At 44.6% G+C, this 14,397-nt stretch overlaps 2 protein-coding genes and 2 long non-coding RNA genes across 5 annotated transcripts; 1 reads left to right on the top strand and 3 right to left on the bottom strand.

Moving 5' to 3' along the window:
- The first annotated feature begins 1,469 nt into the window (after nt 1-1,469).
- On the top strand, nt 1,470-2,367 carry LOC112939010 (uncharacterized). The gene is made up of 2 exons (XR_003242307.2): nt 1,470-1,536; nt 2,151-2,367. It is a non-coding gene; the product is annotated as an uncharacterized lncRNA (long non-coding RNA).
- A 2,097-nt stretch (nt 2,368-4,464) lies between these two features.
- LOC107281115 (uncharacterized) lies at nt 4,465-5,831 on the bottom strand. Its single transcript, XR_001546119.3, has 2 exons — nt 5,518-5,831; nt 4,465-4,986 (listed from the first exon to the last, which is right to left on the bottom strand). It is a non-coding gene; the product is annotated as an uncharacterized lncRNA (long non-coding RNA).
- Nucleotides 5,832-7,497: 1,666 nt separating this feature from the next.
- Nucleotides 7,498-9,396, bottom strand: LOC4339270 (photosystem II reaction center W protein, chloroplastic-like). Its single transcript, XM_015784375.3, has 2 exons — nt 8,490-9,396; nt 7,498-8,147 (listed from the first exon to the last, which is right to left on the bottom strand). Exons 1-2 carry the CDS (start codon nt 8,545-8,547, stop codon nt 7,819-7,821), a joined length of 387 nt encoding a protein of 128 aa, XP_015639861.1. The 5' UTR covers nt 8,548-9,396; the 3' UTR covers nt 7,498-7,818.
- LOC4339269 (calmodulin calcium-dependent NAD kinase) lies at nt 9,011-13,851 on the bottom strand. 2 transcript variants are annotated; one of them, XM_015784373.2, is made up of 9 exons: nt 13,344-13,851; nt 13,096-13,207; nt 12,472-12,695; nt 12,303-12,364; nt 11,357-11,578; nt 10,928-11,057; nt 10,099-10,424; nt 9,746-9,887; nt 9,011-9,628 (listed from the first exon to the last, which is right to left on the bottom strand). In XM_015784373.2, the coding sequence occupies exons 1-9, from the start codon at nt 13,371-13,373 to the stop codon at nt 9,383-9,385; spliced, it is 1,494 nt and encodes a 497-aa protein (XP_015639859.1). In that variant the 5' UTR covers nt 13,374-13,851; the 3' UTR covers nt 9,011-9,382. The 2 variants fall into 2 exon arrangements, with proteins under 2 accessions (XP_015639859.1, XP_015639860.1); XM_015784374.2 differs by lacking the exon at nt 13,096-13,207.
- Nucleotides 13,852-14,397: the final 546 nt, after the last annotated feature.

The following is a 14,397-nucleotide window of genomic DNA, read 5'->3' as shown; positions in this document are numbered from 1 at the left end:
ACATAAGAAGGTCCATAGAACCCCGCAAAAAAAAAAGGTCCATAGAAGTGCCTAACAGCCATAGGTGCAAAAGTGATGCTAATTCTGACAGCCTTACATGACGAGGTCCATACAAAAGTCATATTCAGCATAAGTTGTGCACATCAACTTGGAGGATACCAGGACAATACTTACAATAACTGAACCATTACCATCGCTTATATACAAACCTGCCGAGATTTGCGGCTCCTGGAGATTTTTGAGCTGGCGTGGCCACCTGCGCGTGCCGACGCGTCAGCGAGGCGCTGGATGGCGGGTGGTTTTCGTGAGCTCTCGCACGTCCGTGTCGTCGTTGGTGATTTTGCAAAAACACCCTTCATTTACTTGATAATTTGTTATAGATCCCTGGTCCTTAGTTCTAACGTTGTGCACTCTTACTTAGAGGACCTCTTAAGAAAACAATATTCTATATGAAGAAGCGAAAAAACGGAAAATTGAACCGCGCTCTGAAAACTAGAAGTTTAGGGGTTGTTTTTGCAACCCTCACCCCTTTCCCCAAACCCTAGCCGCCACCATTCCTCTGCCTCCTCTCCTCTCGCTCCGCTCTCTCTCCTGCCCAAGCGACGGCCGCCGCCGCGTGCCGTCCCCTCATCCTCTTCTTCCCGCAGTTGGCGACCTCCCCCGCGCACTCCCTACTGCGAGCTGTTGCTGTCGCCGCGCCGTCGTCCTGCCATCGCCATCCTCTCGCTCCCGCGCCGCATCCGCCAACGAGGAGGCCGGGACTGTCGGATCCGGTGACTCCGGCCTCCTCGCCGGCAGATCCGGCCGCCCTGAAGTGAGGGGAAGCCAGGAGCCGCCTTCTACTCTTCTACCTCTATGCCCGGCACTGCCCCTCTCTCCCTCTCCCTCTCCCTCTCCATCCTGTTCATTTCCGGATCAGCGGATGCCTGCGATTAGGCGGCCACGGACGTGCGTGTGGGACGTCGAGGAGACGGGGAATCACTGGATCCAGGAGGTCGGTGAACCGATTTGGAGAGGGAGCTGCATGATCTGTGGCATTGGTGTACCGTTTCGGACAGCGGCGGTCTCCAGTACGGCGGGTGCTGCTGGATCTGCCGCATGGAGGGCTCCTCGTCAGCTCCGTCCTACCTCTTCTTCTGCCTTTTTGGAAGGAGGTGAGGAGAGGAAAGTTTCCTCTGGAATTTCATACTGCATGTTATATCTTTGCCAAGTTGGTGGTCTTAGTGTGATACTGTGATTAATTTGGACCGATGAAGATATGTGTATTGAATTTTTCTTTGCAAGTTTAAATCAGTGTAACACTATGAATGTGAGCGTGTGAATGCAGCTTGTAGTGAAGCTTTGTTGAGCTTACGCAAAGCAGAGAAGGGCATCGGCGCGGGGCTCCTAGAGGATGCTGCCACCTCCATCCCCTTGCGTCACGGCCGTGCTGCCCTACTGGTCCTCTGGCACAGCATCTAAGGTCATCTGCCACCACAACCAGGTTGCATCTCCACCGAATGTGACCCCACTTTGATGGCGGCGAGCTTTGCTTTGGTAGTGTTGCTGTCAATTTGGCTGTGCATTTCTTTAAGGGGTTCATCTACGATCCATTGTAGCATGCTGATGACTTTAAATTACAAATGAGTTAATGCATAAGATTCTTTGTTTCCAAGTATAAGAAATTGATATATCTTTTGTTGAAGTATGAGTATGCTGATTTGTTCCAGCAAAATATAGCAATGTACAATATTTTTTGTGGATAATAATTTGATAATGCTCCATCCAAATGTAGTCATGCATCTTCATCAAAATAGACTGTGGCTTTGCATTTTTAGTTTGTTCATTACTAATTATGCCCCTTGAAGGTAGTGACTTCTATAAAATTAATTTATAACGAGCATGTTTGTAACTTGACATTAGATGACCTTTTACATGCAGAATCTGAGACTAAACATATACACTAATCACACTAATCACTACTACTGCTGCTATATATTACTGTTGTACCAAAAATATACAAGTGCATTTGATAAAGGTTATACAGGTCTGGATCAGAACTGTATATTACTGTTGCACCAAAAATAAATTAATGAACTGTAATTTTCTCTGTATTATTTTTGGATGTGATTACTAAAGCTCGCTATGTGTCTGCTCTTTTTGCACTATAGATGTTATGTGGGGCATTCAGTATCAGCGCCGGAACCGACGCCAACAGCCAGAGCAGGCGCCGTGATGTTGGATCAAGTTGTTAGGATTAGTTTCAGTGATTAAGTTTGTTAGGAAGATTAAGTTGTTAGTTCCTGGTTAGTAGCTGTTTGGTTTTCCATTGTAAGCCTATATAGGCCATTCGGTTTAAGTGATTAATCAAGAAAGAAGTTAATCCCAGTTCCTGTTAGTTTCCACCACGGCTCCGGGGAGGTGAGGCGTGCGTCCTCGCCCTCCCGTTCGAGCACAGCTACGCGCTATGCCACTTAGGGCCGGCGCCTAACAATAGAAAATCAATTTATCTCAATTTGTTGCACAATCCATCTATAGCTTCAATTCTATTCTAAGCTATCTAATCTTCCCAACGCCAATCAGCTGCTGCATTACAATGGATTACATTATTGCTTTGCGAATAATATTAGAAGAACCAAAGAAAACATGATGGATTGGTGCAAGATCAAAGGACTGGCATAGCTGTCCACTTCTCTTATTCTTGTAGGCTTTAGCTGGTGCAATGGTTTCAGTAGCAAAACTAGGCTATGATAGGCTGATGCCTGCCTTAACACGCCAAGACTCCAGGTGCACACAACATAGTAGATCAGAACAAAGGATGCCTGCATTGGTGCCATCCTCCAGGAGGAGAAATGGCACCACTGGCAACCAGTTTGGCTGATCGTTGTTCGTTGCCTACCTTGAGTTCACCGTTTAAATTATATTTGACATGTTCTTTACGGAAGTGAAAATTTAGTTGATTATCTGTTTACCAAATAGGCATATATTAGTTCTATAATTTGGTTGTTTGTGAACAAGAATTCTGTTGCAAGTTATAGCTGAAGATTGGTAACTCTATAAAAAAAATTAATTATCATGACATAATAGACATTAACTCTGAACATATTAAATTATCATGACATCCCCACGATGTGCAACAGAATTTAACTTGATATAAAAAAAAGTGATGTTACATTGTTTTCTAATTTGCATTCAGTAATGCCTATGATATTTTACAAATGTAACTGACTTGTCCTTCAGATGCTTCTCATGTTCTACATTGGATGCATCCAGTTTTTATTGCAGCTCACTTTGAATCTTCTACCTAATGCTTCTAATATTTATGCCCTTTTTTATTTAATATGTGATGATTAGGTAATGCTTAGACTAGCATATAAAAGATTGGCTTGATTAGGGTTCTAAAATTGAAGTTTTCTTTGAAACGACTAATGTTATTATTTGCTCTTGCCATAGAAGTGGTTTTTCAGGACTCTTGATAATATAACTATTGGTTTGGGATGATAAAGCTTCAGTTTAGGACGATGAGTGCTGCCCTGTAGGTTAAAATCCCATTTTAACTAAGTTATGTATTATTTGACTAGCTTGCACTTTCACCCTCTTCCTTTAAACATACTGATAGTATCTGCTCATAAAATTATTGTGCTTGCTATGATTTAGGTATTAAAATCACATACCTTTTATAATCTATGTAAAAGATGTACAACCAGAAACCAATAGGTTAACTTGACAGAATTGACCTTTACAATCCTACAATACCGTCCATTCCAACTTTCTTTGCTAAATAAATATGCTGCTGTGTGCATTATTTGGTTCACATACCTGATTATTAGAAAATTACTGAAAACAGTTTGGATTGTTTACCTGTTTGTTTTTTTAGTATGGATAAATCATTACTTTGCTTTTGGTTGGTACCTTTTTGTGCCCCCCCCCCCCCTGCTATTTGAGATGTTTAATTAATTTCCTCATATTGGGCTAAATTTGTACCTGCTGGTGGTCCTTCAGTTAATTCATTCACAGATTACTTGACATCGGCAATTGCTTCTTTGATTCTTACAATCTGAATATATACCAAAAAACAACTATGTTAACTTGCTTTTTTCACATTCAGAAAAAGAACATTACTAGGAAACAAGGATGCTTAATTGTTCTAATATTGTTGAGTAGTTCAATGCCATAAGATTATTGACTGCCAGTATTGATAAAAAAAATTGTATTTTTGCATCACTTCTCAGGCAGCTATGTACACGGGGGAAGCAATTCATCATAGCAAAACATATTGCACTTCCATTTGCACATCAACAAAAGGGCCCCTGTGTGAATTCGGTGAAGGCATCCAAACCATATTAGTAGAATTTAGCCATGTGTAATATAGTTTTATAGTCCTATACTCCTATGTGCTCATCTAGCAGAACTGTTTCAATGCTACCACTATAAAACTACTATGTACTGTCTATCCTGCCATCAAACATGTGGCACATTTTGCTATTTAGGACTGTCCACAATCTGCATATATGTTGTGATTAGCTTTTAGCCTCTATAACAACTTTCAATATAAATGCTCACGTCACAAAACTTCATTTTTTGCACTACACTAAACCTAAATCTCACACCATGTCGTTAGCCTATACTTGACCTTCACAGACCTTGCAAATAGCATTTGTTTCAGTTACCTACCAGAACCAACAGATGTAATCAATGATTTTCCTCTCCTGGCACCACTGGTGCAACGCGCGAAGCGCGCGTTCACCTCTAGTTGTCTTTATAGTACTACCATATTGGCATTAGCACCATATGCTACACAAAAGTATACTTGTGGCTAACTTGTAGCCGGTCGGATTAAGCGAAACGCCACGCAGCGATGGCGATGATACAAATCAGGACAGCGACGAAGGGAGTGGCAAAGGCTTGGAGGATGTTGAAGCTGGAGCGAAGTTGTTGAAGCTGGGCCTCCAATTCCTCGTTGCGGTTAGCTAGGTTAGCGAAATGCGTCACGGTACCTGCAACGGACTGGACGCGGGATATTTAAGTAATGTGCATGTATGGAGCAAACGCCAATGAGGAAATAGTTTAGTTATAGATTGTAATGAAGTAATGCCAAGAAACTAAAAAGATCATAAAACATCGTACTGTTCAATTCCTAGATGCAATTGAAATTGAAAAGTGAACAGTACATGCAAGAAAAGAACAGGATAACAAACACATCAAAGGTAGGCTATCTATATATGAAGAAGGGAAATTAATTCATATCTTGCAACAATTCCAATGGTATGTATCACCTCAACTTGAATTTCATCCCTTTCCATTGAAATATATGATTGTAACAATTGTAATTTATTTTGATCTTTGCATGGACAGATTCTTTCTATTCAGAAATTAACATTTCAACTTTCAGAAATTGTTTTAGCATCGTAACACATACTTATATAACATCGATCTACTCATGGTAAACATGAGTTGTTAAGCCCCTCGACGAATCACTAGAACTTGTTAAGTATACAGTGGCGAGCTGCACTGTAGTTTAGGCCTAAGCCCATTTACCTTCCCTTCTTCAGCAACAAGTAAGAAACACACACCACTTCACTTTACCCATCAGATCCAGAGTTCCAGACGCGTCCCACCCGTATCACCTCATCTCCGCCGCTAGCGCCGTTGTTCTGAGTCGCAACGCTACCGCGTCGTCCCCTTGGCTTCCCTCCACCTCTTGGTCCATCTGCCATGGCCAATTTCGTCGGAGCGGGCAGCTTGAACCACCCACCACCCCAGCGCAAAGGGAAAGGTGCTCTCCAGAGCACCGACCAGGTGTTGCCGTTCTCCACATCACGCAACAACGGCAAGGAGGGAAAAGCTCGCAAGAGAGTGGAGGAGGTATATTCAGAAATTAGCATTTAAACTTTCAAACATCCCTACACCCATGCAGAAGCATCCCAAACCAGTTTCCAAGCAGAAGCACATTTAACAAAATAGGTTCGTAGTTCCACGACAACTAAGTGCACATAGTGAACCGTGATTCCTTCACTATCTCAACATATGCCTCCCATTCGGTCTCTCCATTCAACTCTAGCATTTGCTTATGTGAAATAGGCTCTCCCCCCATATCATATCTATCTTGAATGGATACCACCTTGTCCGACCAACCCAGAATATCCTTCGTACGACACAAAAGCTCCTCGAAGGTAGGCTTAGATTGAAAAACAATCATCTTCACCGACATCCCATCGAACTGACTACCACCATTACTCGACTCTAGGACACTTCCACCATAGTGCACATGAACAACTCTCTCCATCTACAAAGTCCGACCACCTTTCAAAGTAAGTAATACTATTAGTACATCTATTTCAATTAAACAACGACAAGGGTACTAAAAGACTAACTTACACAAGTAAACCAAACTAGACAATGTGGCACAAACTTCATACCATCACATTCATTCGATTCACTACATACTACATCGCCAATGAGAATAAAAATTCTTCCCAAACCCTACATTGGAACCTACCAAATCCATCCTACCAACTAGGGTTCAGTACCGATGAATGAAATCCCCTCAAAATTAACCTATAGAACTCACCTAACCGATAAATGAAGTCGATCTTCCTTGTCTCACAAAAACGACAAACCTAGGGTTCATGCTCTTCTCCAAAACAAATCACCAAATGAAGAAAATATAGGAGGATTTTGAGAAGGTTACCTTACTCCACAACCTCCACATGAAATCCCCTCCAAATCCCCTTGATTTCCCATGGGTTAGAGGGGGATTAGGGCTCGGAGAGGAACGCCGCCATCGCCGTCGTAGTTTTCATGGAGCGGGGAAGGGAGAGAAATGAGAGAGCTCGCTCTCTCGGCCGGGGCAGGTGGGCCTTAATGTCTCGAAGCTCAGCGCCAGATTGAATGACGCTGAGCTTAGACACCTCAGCGCCGAGTCAGGTGGCGCTAAACTTTGACACGTCGGCACACCGAGTCGGCCTGCCATCCACGGTGACACGACATTTAGCACTGGTTGACCTGGCACTGAGGTGGCTAAGCTCAACGCCGGAGCATTTGGCGTTGAACCTCCGGTTCATTTTTGAAATAAGTAATTTTAGGCGCGGTTCATTTGCGAAATAAGTTTTCGGAAATGGGTCAAATTGTCAATTTTTTTTTGTCAGTGTTGAGCCAATCCAAACCTCTAGTGATCTCTAGGCATGACAAACACATCGACAGTTTTATACCATTAGCAATTTAGCTGCAGCAATTGAACATAGTGCTAGTTCTTTTTTTTTTCGTGTTGTTGCTTAATTTATTTCATAACATTATTAGTGCTGGTTTATATTTAACTTTACAGAGAGTTGAAAGCAATTAACCTGGGAACCATCCTTGCAACTGCAGGTGTACCATTCCTTTCATCATCTAGTATCCAAGCAAAAGAAGAGGAATATGCATGTGGCAACCTTTTCTATATATAGTGGAACGCATAACTGGCTTGAAACTTTCATGAAAAACTTAGCCAGCTACTACTCAAGGTAAACACCAACTTAATTAGTTACAAAATATCCATGCACGTCTCCAATTAATTACACCAAATTCGACATGCACACTCAAGCATAGGCAGGCCCCGCCTATTTGCAGAACAGTAAAAAAAAAAAAAGATAGAGGCAGGATCAGTAGACGGACTCATCGAAGTGGTAACTTCAATTGGTCTCTACACCAACTAAGAATGCAAAATAATTAACTGCCGCCTCGTGTCGAGTAACGCGCGAGCGGAGGATTTAGAGAGGATTTATTTTACTCCTATTATAGTGTAGAATTATTCTCTCAATCCCCTCTCCAATCTCTTTCTCGGATTAACCGAACAAGGCCTCAGAGGGAGAGGCCGCCGGACTCGTCGTCGTCGTCGAGCGTGGAGGTGTAGACGGTGTAGAGCGACCAGATGAGGCCGAACACGCCGAGGAGGATCCACCCCAGCAGGTTGTTGCTCAGCCCCAGGCTCAGCCCGGTCCCCTCCGTCGACATCCGCTCGTCCACCAGCGCCATCGCCGCCGGCGCCGACGACGACGACGCCGTCACCGCCGCCGCGAGCATCGACGTCGCGCCTTTCACGGCGGCGGCGGGCGTCGCCTCCTTGCCGTCCCTGGAGGAGTAGCCGCACCTCACCCTCTCACCCCTCCTCGCTCTCAGCTGAGCCACCCCTGCACGCAATGGGCAATGGCAGCTTCCATCAGTGAACTGAATGATCTCCGATTCTTTTACCAAAATTCTTACTCGCTCCGTCGCTAAACATTTGACGCCGTTGACTTTTAAAACATATTTGACCGTTCGTCTTATTAAAAAAAATTAAATAATTATTAATTCTTTTCTAATCATCCGATTCATTGTTAAATATACCTTTATGTATACATATAGTTTTATATATTTCACAAAAGTTTTTGAATAAGATAAATAGTTAAACATGTGCTAAAAAATCAACTACGTCAAATATTTAGGGACACAGGAAGTATACTATAGCACTGTTGATAGCTTTGTGAACTTACCTGACGGCCGGCCAACGACGGCGGTGCGGGCGGCGGCGGCAGCGGCGATGGTCGCCATGGCTCCGGCTATCTCCTTGCTTAGCTAGCAAGAGGCACACAGCACACTACACTCTGCTGGTCTCTAGGTGAGATGCAACGAGTGACAGCAGGAGTGTGGCTCGCGAATCGTGTTTAGTTCTTCTGGTCTGGTTATCCATGCGTGGCGTGGTGTCGTGGTCTATCACCTCTGAGCGAATGGGCGTCCGCCACCTGGACGCGGTAGATTTCCGTTGAAAAGTAAGCGGGCGTTTGCACCGGTGAAGTGCAACTCCTGCCACTATCTTAGATTCAGAAATGTAACGGTGGGTGTCAGGTACAGGACCACAGATCCAAATCCTGAAGAACCAGCCAACCAGGTGAGCATGTACCAATCAGAGTATCAGAACGTAGTAGTATATATATGTGCCAGGAGGTTGCACGGCGTCCGACATGCCAACATGGACATTGGCTCAACGAACAAACTATATATCTTGACACAAGTGTTTCGATGGGAAGTGTCATTGAGTTTTTTTCATCAGTGCTTTCACTGAAGTGACCATGAAAAGTATGTGTTGTTTCTTGTCTAGATCCGGAATACATCGTACAAGACACATGTGTACATGACCGATGACTCCGACGAGCTCCATTCGATGCAGCTCGATCGCCCGGCAAAACGAAACAATATGCCGGGTGGTAACGGAGTCAGGATCAGTTGATACAATGTACAGTATGATACGTACATAACACGAACTGTGTCCCACGAGCCATTTGGCAGCCACCACACACAACCAACACCCAAATACCCCCAATCCTACCTGAAATCGTGTCAAAAGAAAAGAAAATTCCAACCTGACACGAGTGATCGTGTGCTGCAGCTACGAGGGCGTGGACGTGGTCCGGAAGCGCGCCTCGCTCCTCTGGACCGCCGCCATGATCTCCCGCTGCGCCGGCGCCCTCGACGGCGACGTGACCAGGGCCTCCCAGGCCGCCGCCGCCGAGCCGTCCGGATAGATCTCGTGGACGCAGTCGGCCTCGTCGTTGAGGTGGCTCACCCTCTCCAAGCAGCCGATTTCTTCAGGGTCCACTAGAAGGTTGCTCTCGCCGTCCTTCCATCCTATCAGCTGTAGAGAGAGCCAGCGAGCGATGGTGAATTCTCATTTCTCAATGTGCCTGATGTTATAAAACCGGCCCCGATAACAACATCGGTAACCGAACACGGAATGCATTGGTAAGCTCACCTTGGCGGCGCCCGTGGAGTTGGTGCAGTAGAGCCTCGCATTGTCGACGAGGTTGCAGTAGCTGTGGAACGCGGTGGCGAACCGCTTGTGGGACTTCAGCTGGGACTTCACCCTCACTGCTCTCCCGGTGATCACAGCTCTCCTGACAATGTGATTAACCGTGTCAAATTTTGTGCTTATACCTCTTTGTTAGTACACGGAAAATAGTGCAGTTGAGTCAATCGCAATGCTGACATAATGGAAGCGTGAGCAGAAACAGGCAAGATCAAGCAGAATTTGTTTGAGTAATATGAACAAGCATAGTATCAGTAATGTAGACATGTAGTGGAGTAGGATTAAGTTCTGAAGCATACCTGATTCCCCTGACAACCGCAAGATAGGCATCACAGACCACACCTACGAGCTCGATGCGATATGGCTTCCTGTTTCTCGTCTCGCCTTCTTCATCTGTACTGGAGTCCTCAACTGGCTCCCAGTACTCCTCAGTGATTGACCCGTCCTCCGTGACCTTGTAGCCAACACCCATGCGGTACCGTTGCCGGTGCACAGCCCTGGCCATGGTGATCGTCTGCTGGACAAACGGCTCCCACGACATGGTGCCGTCCATGATCACATCCCTCCCTTCGTTGAGGGCAGTCACCAGGAGCGACGAGGCTGCGTCCATCGATGACTGATGTACCTGCACCGGAATCGAGGGGTCACTGACAATGAGCCATGGTATGTCTGAAATGTACATACTCCCTCCGTCCCAAAAAAAGACAAATCCTAATTTCCGTGCCAAACGTTTGACCGTCCATCTTATTTGAAAAAATTATGAAAAAAATTAAAAAGACAAGTCACGCATAAAATATTAATCATGTTTTATCATCTAACAACAATGAAAATACGAATTATAAAAAAATTTCATATAAGACGGACAGTCAACGTTAGACACGGAAACCCAGAGTTTGCCTTTTTTTGGGACGGAGGGAGTAGGAGATTGAGTTTCTTGTTTCAATGTATAGTAAAGATGAATATAGGGGTGGAGATTTAGGAGGTGGGACAGCATCTCCAAGACACTAAAATGTAAATAATTGCAATTGTACATTTTGGGTTGTCATGTAGTGGTCATGTGCCGTTTTACTCACTGACTGGTATACTGGTATTAACATATATAGTATAGTAACAGCTGCTAACAAATACCAGTTCTGCCGTCTGCAGCATGTCATTGTGGTGGCCTCTTGAGCTGATAGCTCGATAGATTACATCAGTTTCCTTGAATGCATCTGCCTCTACAACTACTGCATTTGCAGCTGCTCCGGACCAGAATGCTCTGCAGATCAAGAAACAGGTAGCAGCACGATAAGCTTTCTGAAAAGGCGTATTTTATATTCTTTAGCTGCTCTGGCTTTGATTAAAAAGTCCAAGCAATGTTTTTCTCCTCCTAATTGATTATTACATCTTGCCATTTCTCATTCACCTATTCTCCTCCTCATTAACCTGCTGGTTGGCAGATCAGATCAATGTTTTTAGCTTTAACAAAATATTGAACCACAGGATGAGAAACATACACGAAAAGGGAGATGAAACAAAACACGAACAGAATGTCGAGCATGGAAGTGATCAACTTACTCCTTGAGTATATCCTTAAGCACGGTGCTCTTGCCAGCTCCCATCCCACCACCCATCAAGAGTAGAACTGGGCTGCGATCACAATGTGCTGCTGGGACCATCACATCACTCCGTGGTGCTTCAACATGGGAAGATAGTCCTATGGCCTTCAGCTCCTCCACCAATGTGGAGAATAGTCTGGTCACCTTCAAGTTTCTTGTAACCCTTTCAAATCTCTGTTTCCTGTATTTAGTGGAGAGTCAGAAGCTAGACCTCATTTTGAGTTTTGATGTCAGAGAAACAGAGTTCATCTACTTAAATACAGGGATTGAATTGTAACTGGTTATAAACATGTTTTTCAAGATATAAGAGACCATATTGGATCGAAACTATAAGCATTTTCTCCACTTGAACTTCTCCGGTTAGGCACTTAAGTAATTACCAATGTACTTTTCAAAGGAACATGGCAGGCCAAACATAGGGCTATAGGAGTAAATAAAGAAACCATAGTTTAGCCTAAGCACATGCCTATCATCTAAATCTAATTGCTTTGACTTCAAATGTGCTGTTTCTGCTAAAATATCCATTTTGAGCTCTGAAGTTGATCCAGTGAAAGGTTTGATCAGATAGGAAGAAAATAACCAGTCAATAGAATAAATAATTCAACTCAACCAATAAGCACTTCAAGGAGACAGATCCAACACAACATTAAATGAGGAGAGATTCTGTAAATATATGATACTCCTACAAAAATATTTGTACAAAAAGAACTCCAAACAAGAGATCATACGAGTTGATTAATAGTACATCCAAGTCAAGTAAGAAAAACTTGTGCTGCAGTAAAGCAAGAAGATGCTGCAAGCTAAAGCAACTAATACTTGGCATAAAAAAAAGGCAGAGATTAGGCAATGACTGTGCATTAAATATTTTGAACTACCAAGCATGTAGCTCAAGGATGATTAATTACCTAGTGGCCTCTAATACCATGTTCCTGAGCTTTCTTTTAGGAGCACCTTCTACAGTCAAAACCTGTGAAAATCACCACTGTATCAATACGTAAAATATCAGTGGAGGAGAGTTTCATAAGGAAGCAATAGAGGACAAAGCCATAAGGCAAAAGGTCCTAACTCCTTTACCTGGGAAATTATATAGGTTGCATAGTTCCAATGGAATGAGAAGTAGCCAAGTATACATTTGTCGAGTTCCTCGATGAACTTTACAATCAGAGTCTCGGGATCCTGGCTGTTTTGGAAGAACGCGAATATGTTTTCTTCGTAACCCTTGTTCTTCCTCAGATAATCATAGGCCAGCGTACATAGGTGGGGGCATTCATCCACATGGTCAAACCCAATTTGCCTAGCTGAAAATTGCCACATATTTGTGAGAAAACAGAAAAGGCAAGAAGGACACAAGGTGGGGGGAAACCAGTGCTGGTCCCAAGATCATAAAGGGACAAAAGAATAATATGTGATGATGTGCTACAACTCAAACCACATAGAATATGCCATTGTTTGGAATCTCGCTAGTGGTGTTTCATGGAGTGGAAAGCATAATCTAATGTCTCGCTTCCATTTCCACCCCCTCAAAATTTTCTATGCCCAAGTTGCCGCTAATCAATCTCCACGCCACCCCATTAATAATATGCCTATCTAGATGCGTGTGCTGTGCACACTCGAATTCCGCGCTGTATCCTGGATTTTTGGATTGGACAAAGTGATGAACAAACTAAAAGGAAATGGTTGTAGCGCAATTTCCCTTACGAAATCGACAAAGAAGACAAGGTGAAAAAACATAAATCACACATTCCAACGCTGGAGCATGCGATCCCCTCCGAAAATCGTGGATGGAATTGAGTTCTTGCAAGTCAATGTACTGCATCGGAGAGCAATCCATTCAATCAATCGGAAGCAATATTGCTCCGCAAAAAAAAAAATCCATTGAATGCTTAAGCAAAGTTACAAAGTAATCGATCGAAGGTACTAAGTAGTAGTAGAGCGAGGTTGCGTACCGACGTAATGCGAGAACCTCTCCATCTCATGGACGCGGCCGGAGTCGGACACCAGCAGCCGCGGCGCCGCCGCGGGCCCGTACTCCCTCATCCTCGTTTCGACGCCCGCGCGCTTCAGGCTGCGGTGGCGGCGGCGGAGAAGCTGAGCAACCCGGGGGCGACGGCGACGGCGAGGGCGAGGGCGAGGCGAGCAAGCTGCAACCCCACCACGACGCCCATCCGCTACCGGCCAGGAGCGACGACGACGACGACGACGAGCGCGACGCCGTGCGGCATCGTGCCTCTCTCCCCCTTTATACCCCAACCACACGTGCCCTCCCGGAAGGAAGACTTCGGAGCGCGTTCGTGGTTGTGCGGCCGCACGCGCGCGCGCGCGCGCGCGGGGTGGCGTGCCTCAGTCCCCCCCTACGGAAGTCAGTCACGGGCGCGCGCGCGCGCGCCGCGGCGGCGATGGCGATGACGACGATGGCTGCGCCTGCGCGTGGAAGAAGAGAAGACTACTAGACCCAGGAAGAGATCGAGGCGTGGATGTCCAAAGAAATAGTGCTACTGCTAATGCTATACTTCATCCGTTTCACGATGTAAGGCTGCGTTCATTTAGCTGATAGGGAGTGAGAATGCACACTATTTTCCGCGCGTACGCTTTCTAAATTACTAAACAGTGTGTTTTTTTAAAAATTTTCTATATGAAAGTTACTTTAAAAAATCATATTAATCCATTTTTAAAATTTAAAATAGTTAATACTCAATTAATCATGAGTTAAATGGCTCACCTCGTTTTGGTTATCTTCCCAATCTCCTCAATCCCCTTCTTCTCAAACACACCCTAAATCATTCTAGCATATCACATATTCATATTGTTATTAATAAATATATATATATAAATATGAGAAATGTTACAATAATTTACATTGTGAAACCGAGTAAGTAGCTAGGTAGGGTAGCGACTAGCGAGCGAGCGCGACGGCGCGCGAGCGGTGGCCGGTGGCGGCATGTGCCAACGGCCAGTGGCTGTGGAGTTGGACCTACCATGGGCCATGGCACCCCCGGCATT

The sequence above is a fragment of the Oryza sativa genome, chromosome 5 (assembly GCF_034140825.1).
Source record: "Oryza sativa Japonica Group chromosome 5, ASM3414082v1".
NCBI lineage: Eukaryota > Viridiplantae > Streptophyta > Magnoliopsida > Poales > Poaceae > Oryza > Oryza sativa.
This window is presented reverse-complemented; position numbering and strand designations above follow the sequence as displayed.

What these genes read in the sequence shown, in the direction of transcription:
- LOC4339270 (XM_015784375.3), bottom strand. Translation starts at nt 8,547, where the DNA reads ATGGCGACCATCGCCGCTGCCGCCGCCGCCCGCACCGCCGTCGTTGGC. An exon ending in CGTCGTTGGCCGGCCGTCAG is followed by an intron (nt 8,148 to 8,489) that starts GTAAGTTCACAA and finishes CATTGCGTGCAG; the next exon opens with GGGTGGCTCAGCTGAGAGCG.
- LOC4339269 (XM_015784373.2), bottom strand. Translation starts at nt 13,373, where the DNA reads ATGAGATGGAGAGGTTCTCGCATTACGTCG. An exon ending in GAGGTTCTCGCATTACGTCG is followed by an intron (nt 13,208 to 13,343) that starts GTACGCAACCTC and finishes TCTCCGATGCAG; the next exon opens with TACATTGACTTGCAAGAACT. An exon ending in CAACCTATATAATTTCCCAG is followed by an intron (nt 12,365 to 12,471) that starts GTAAAGGAGTTA and finishes TGATTTTCACAG; the next exon opens with GTTTTGACTGTAGAAGGTGC.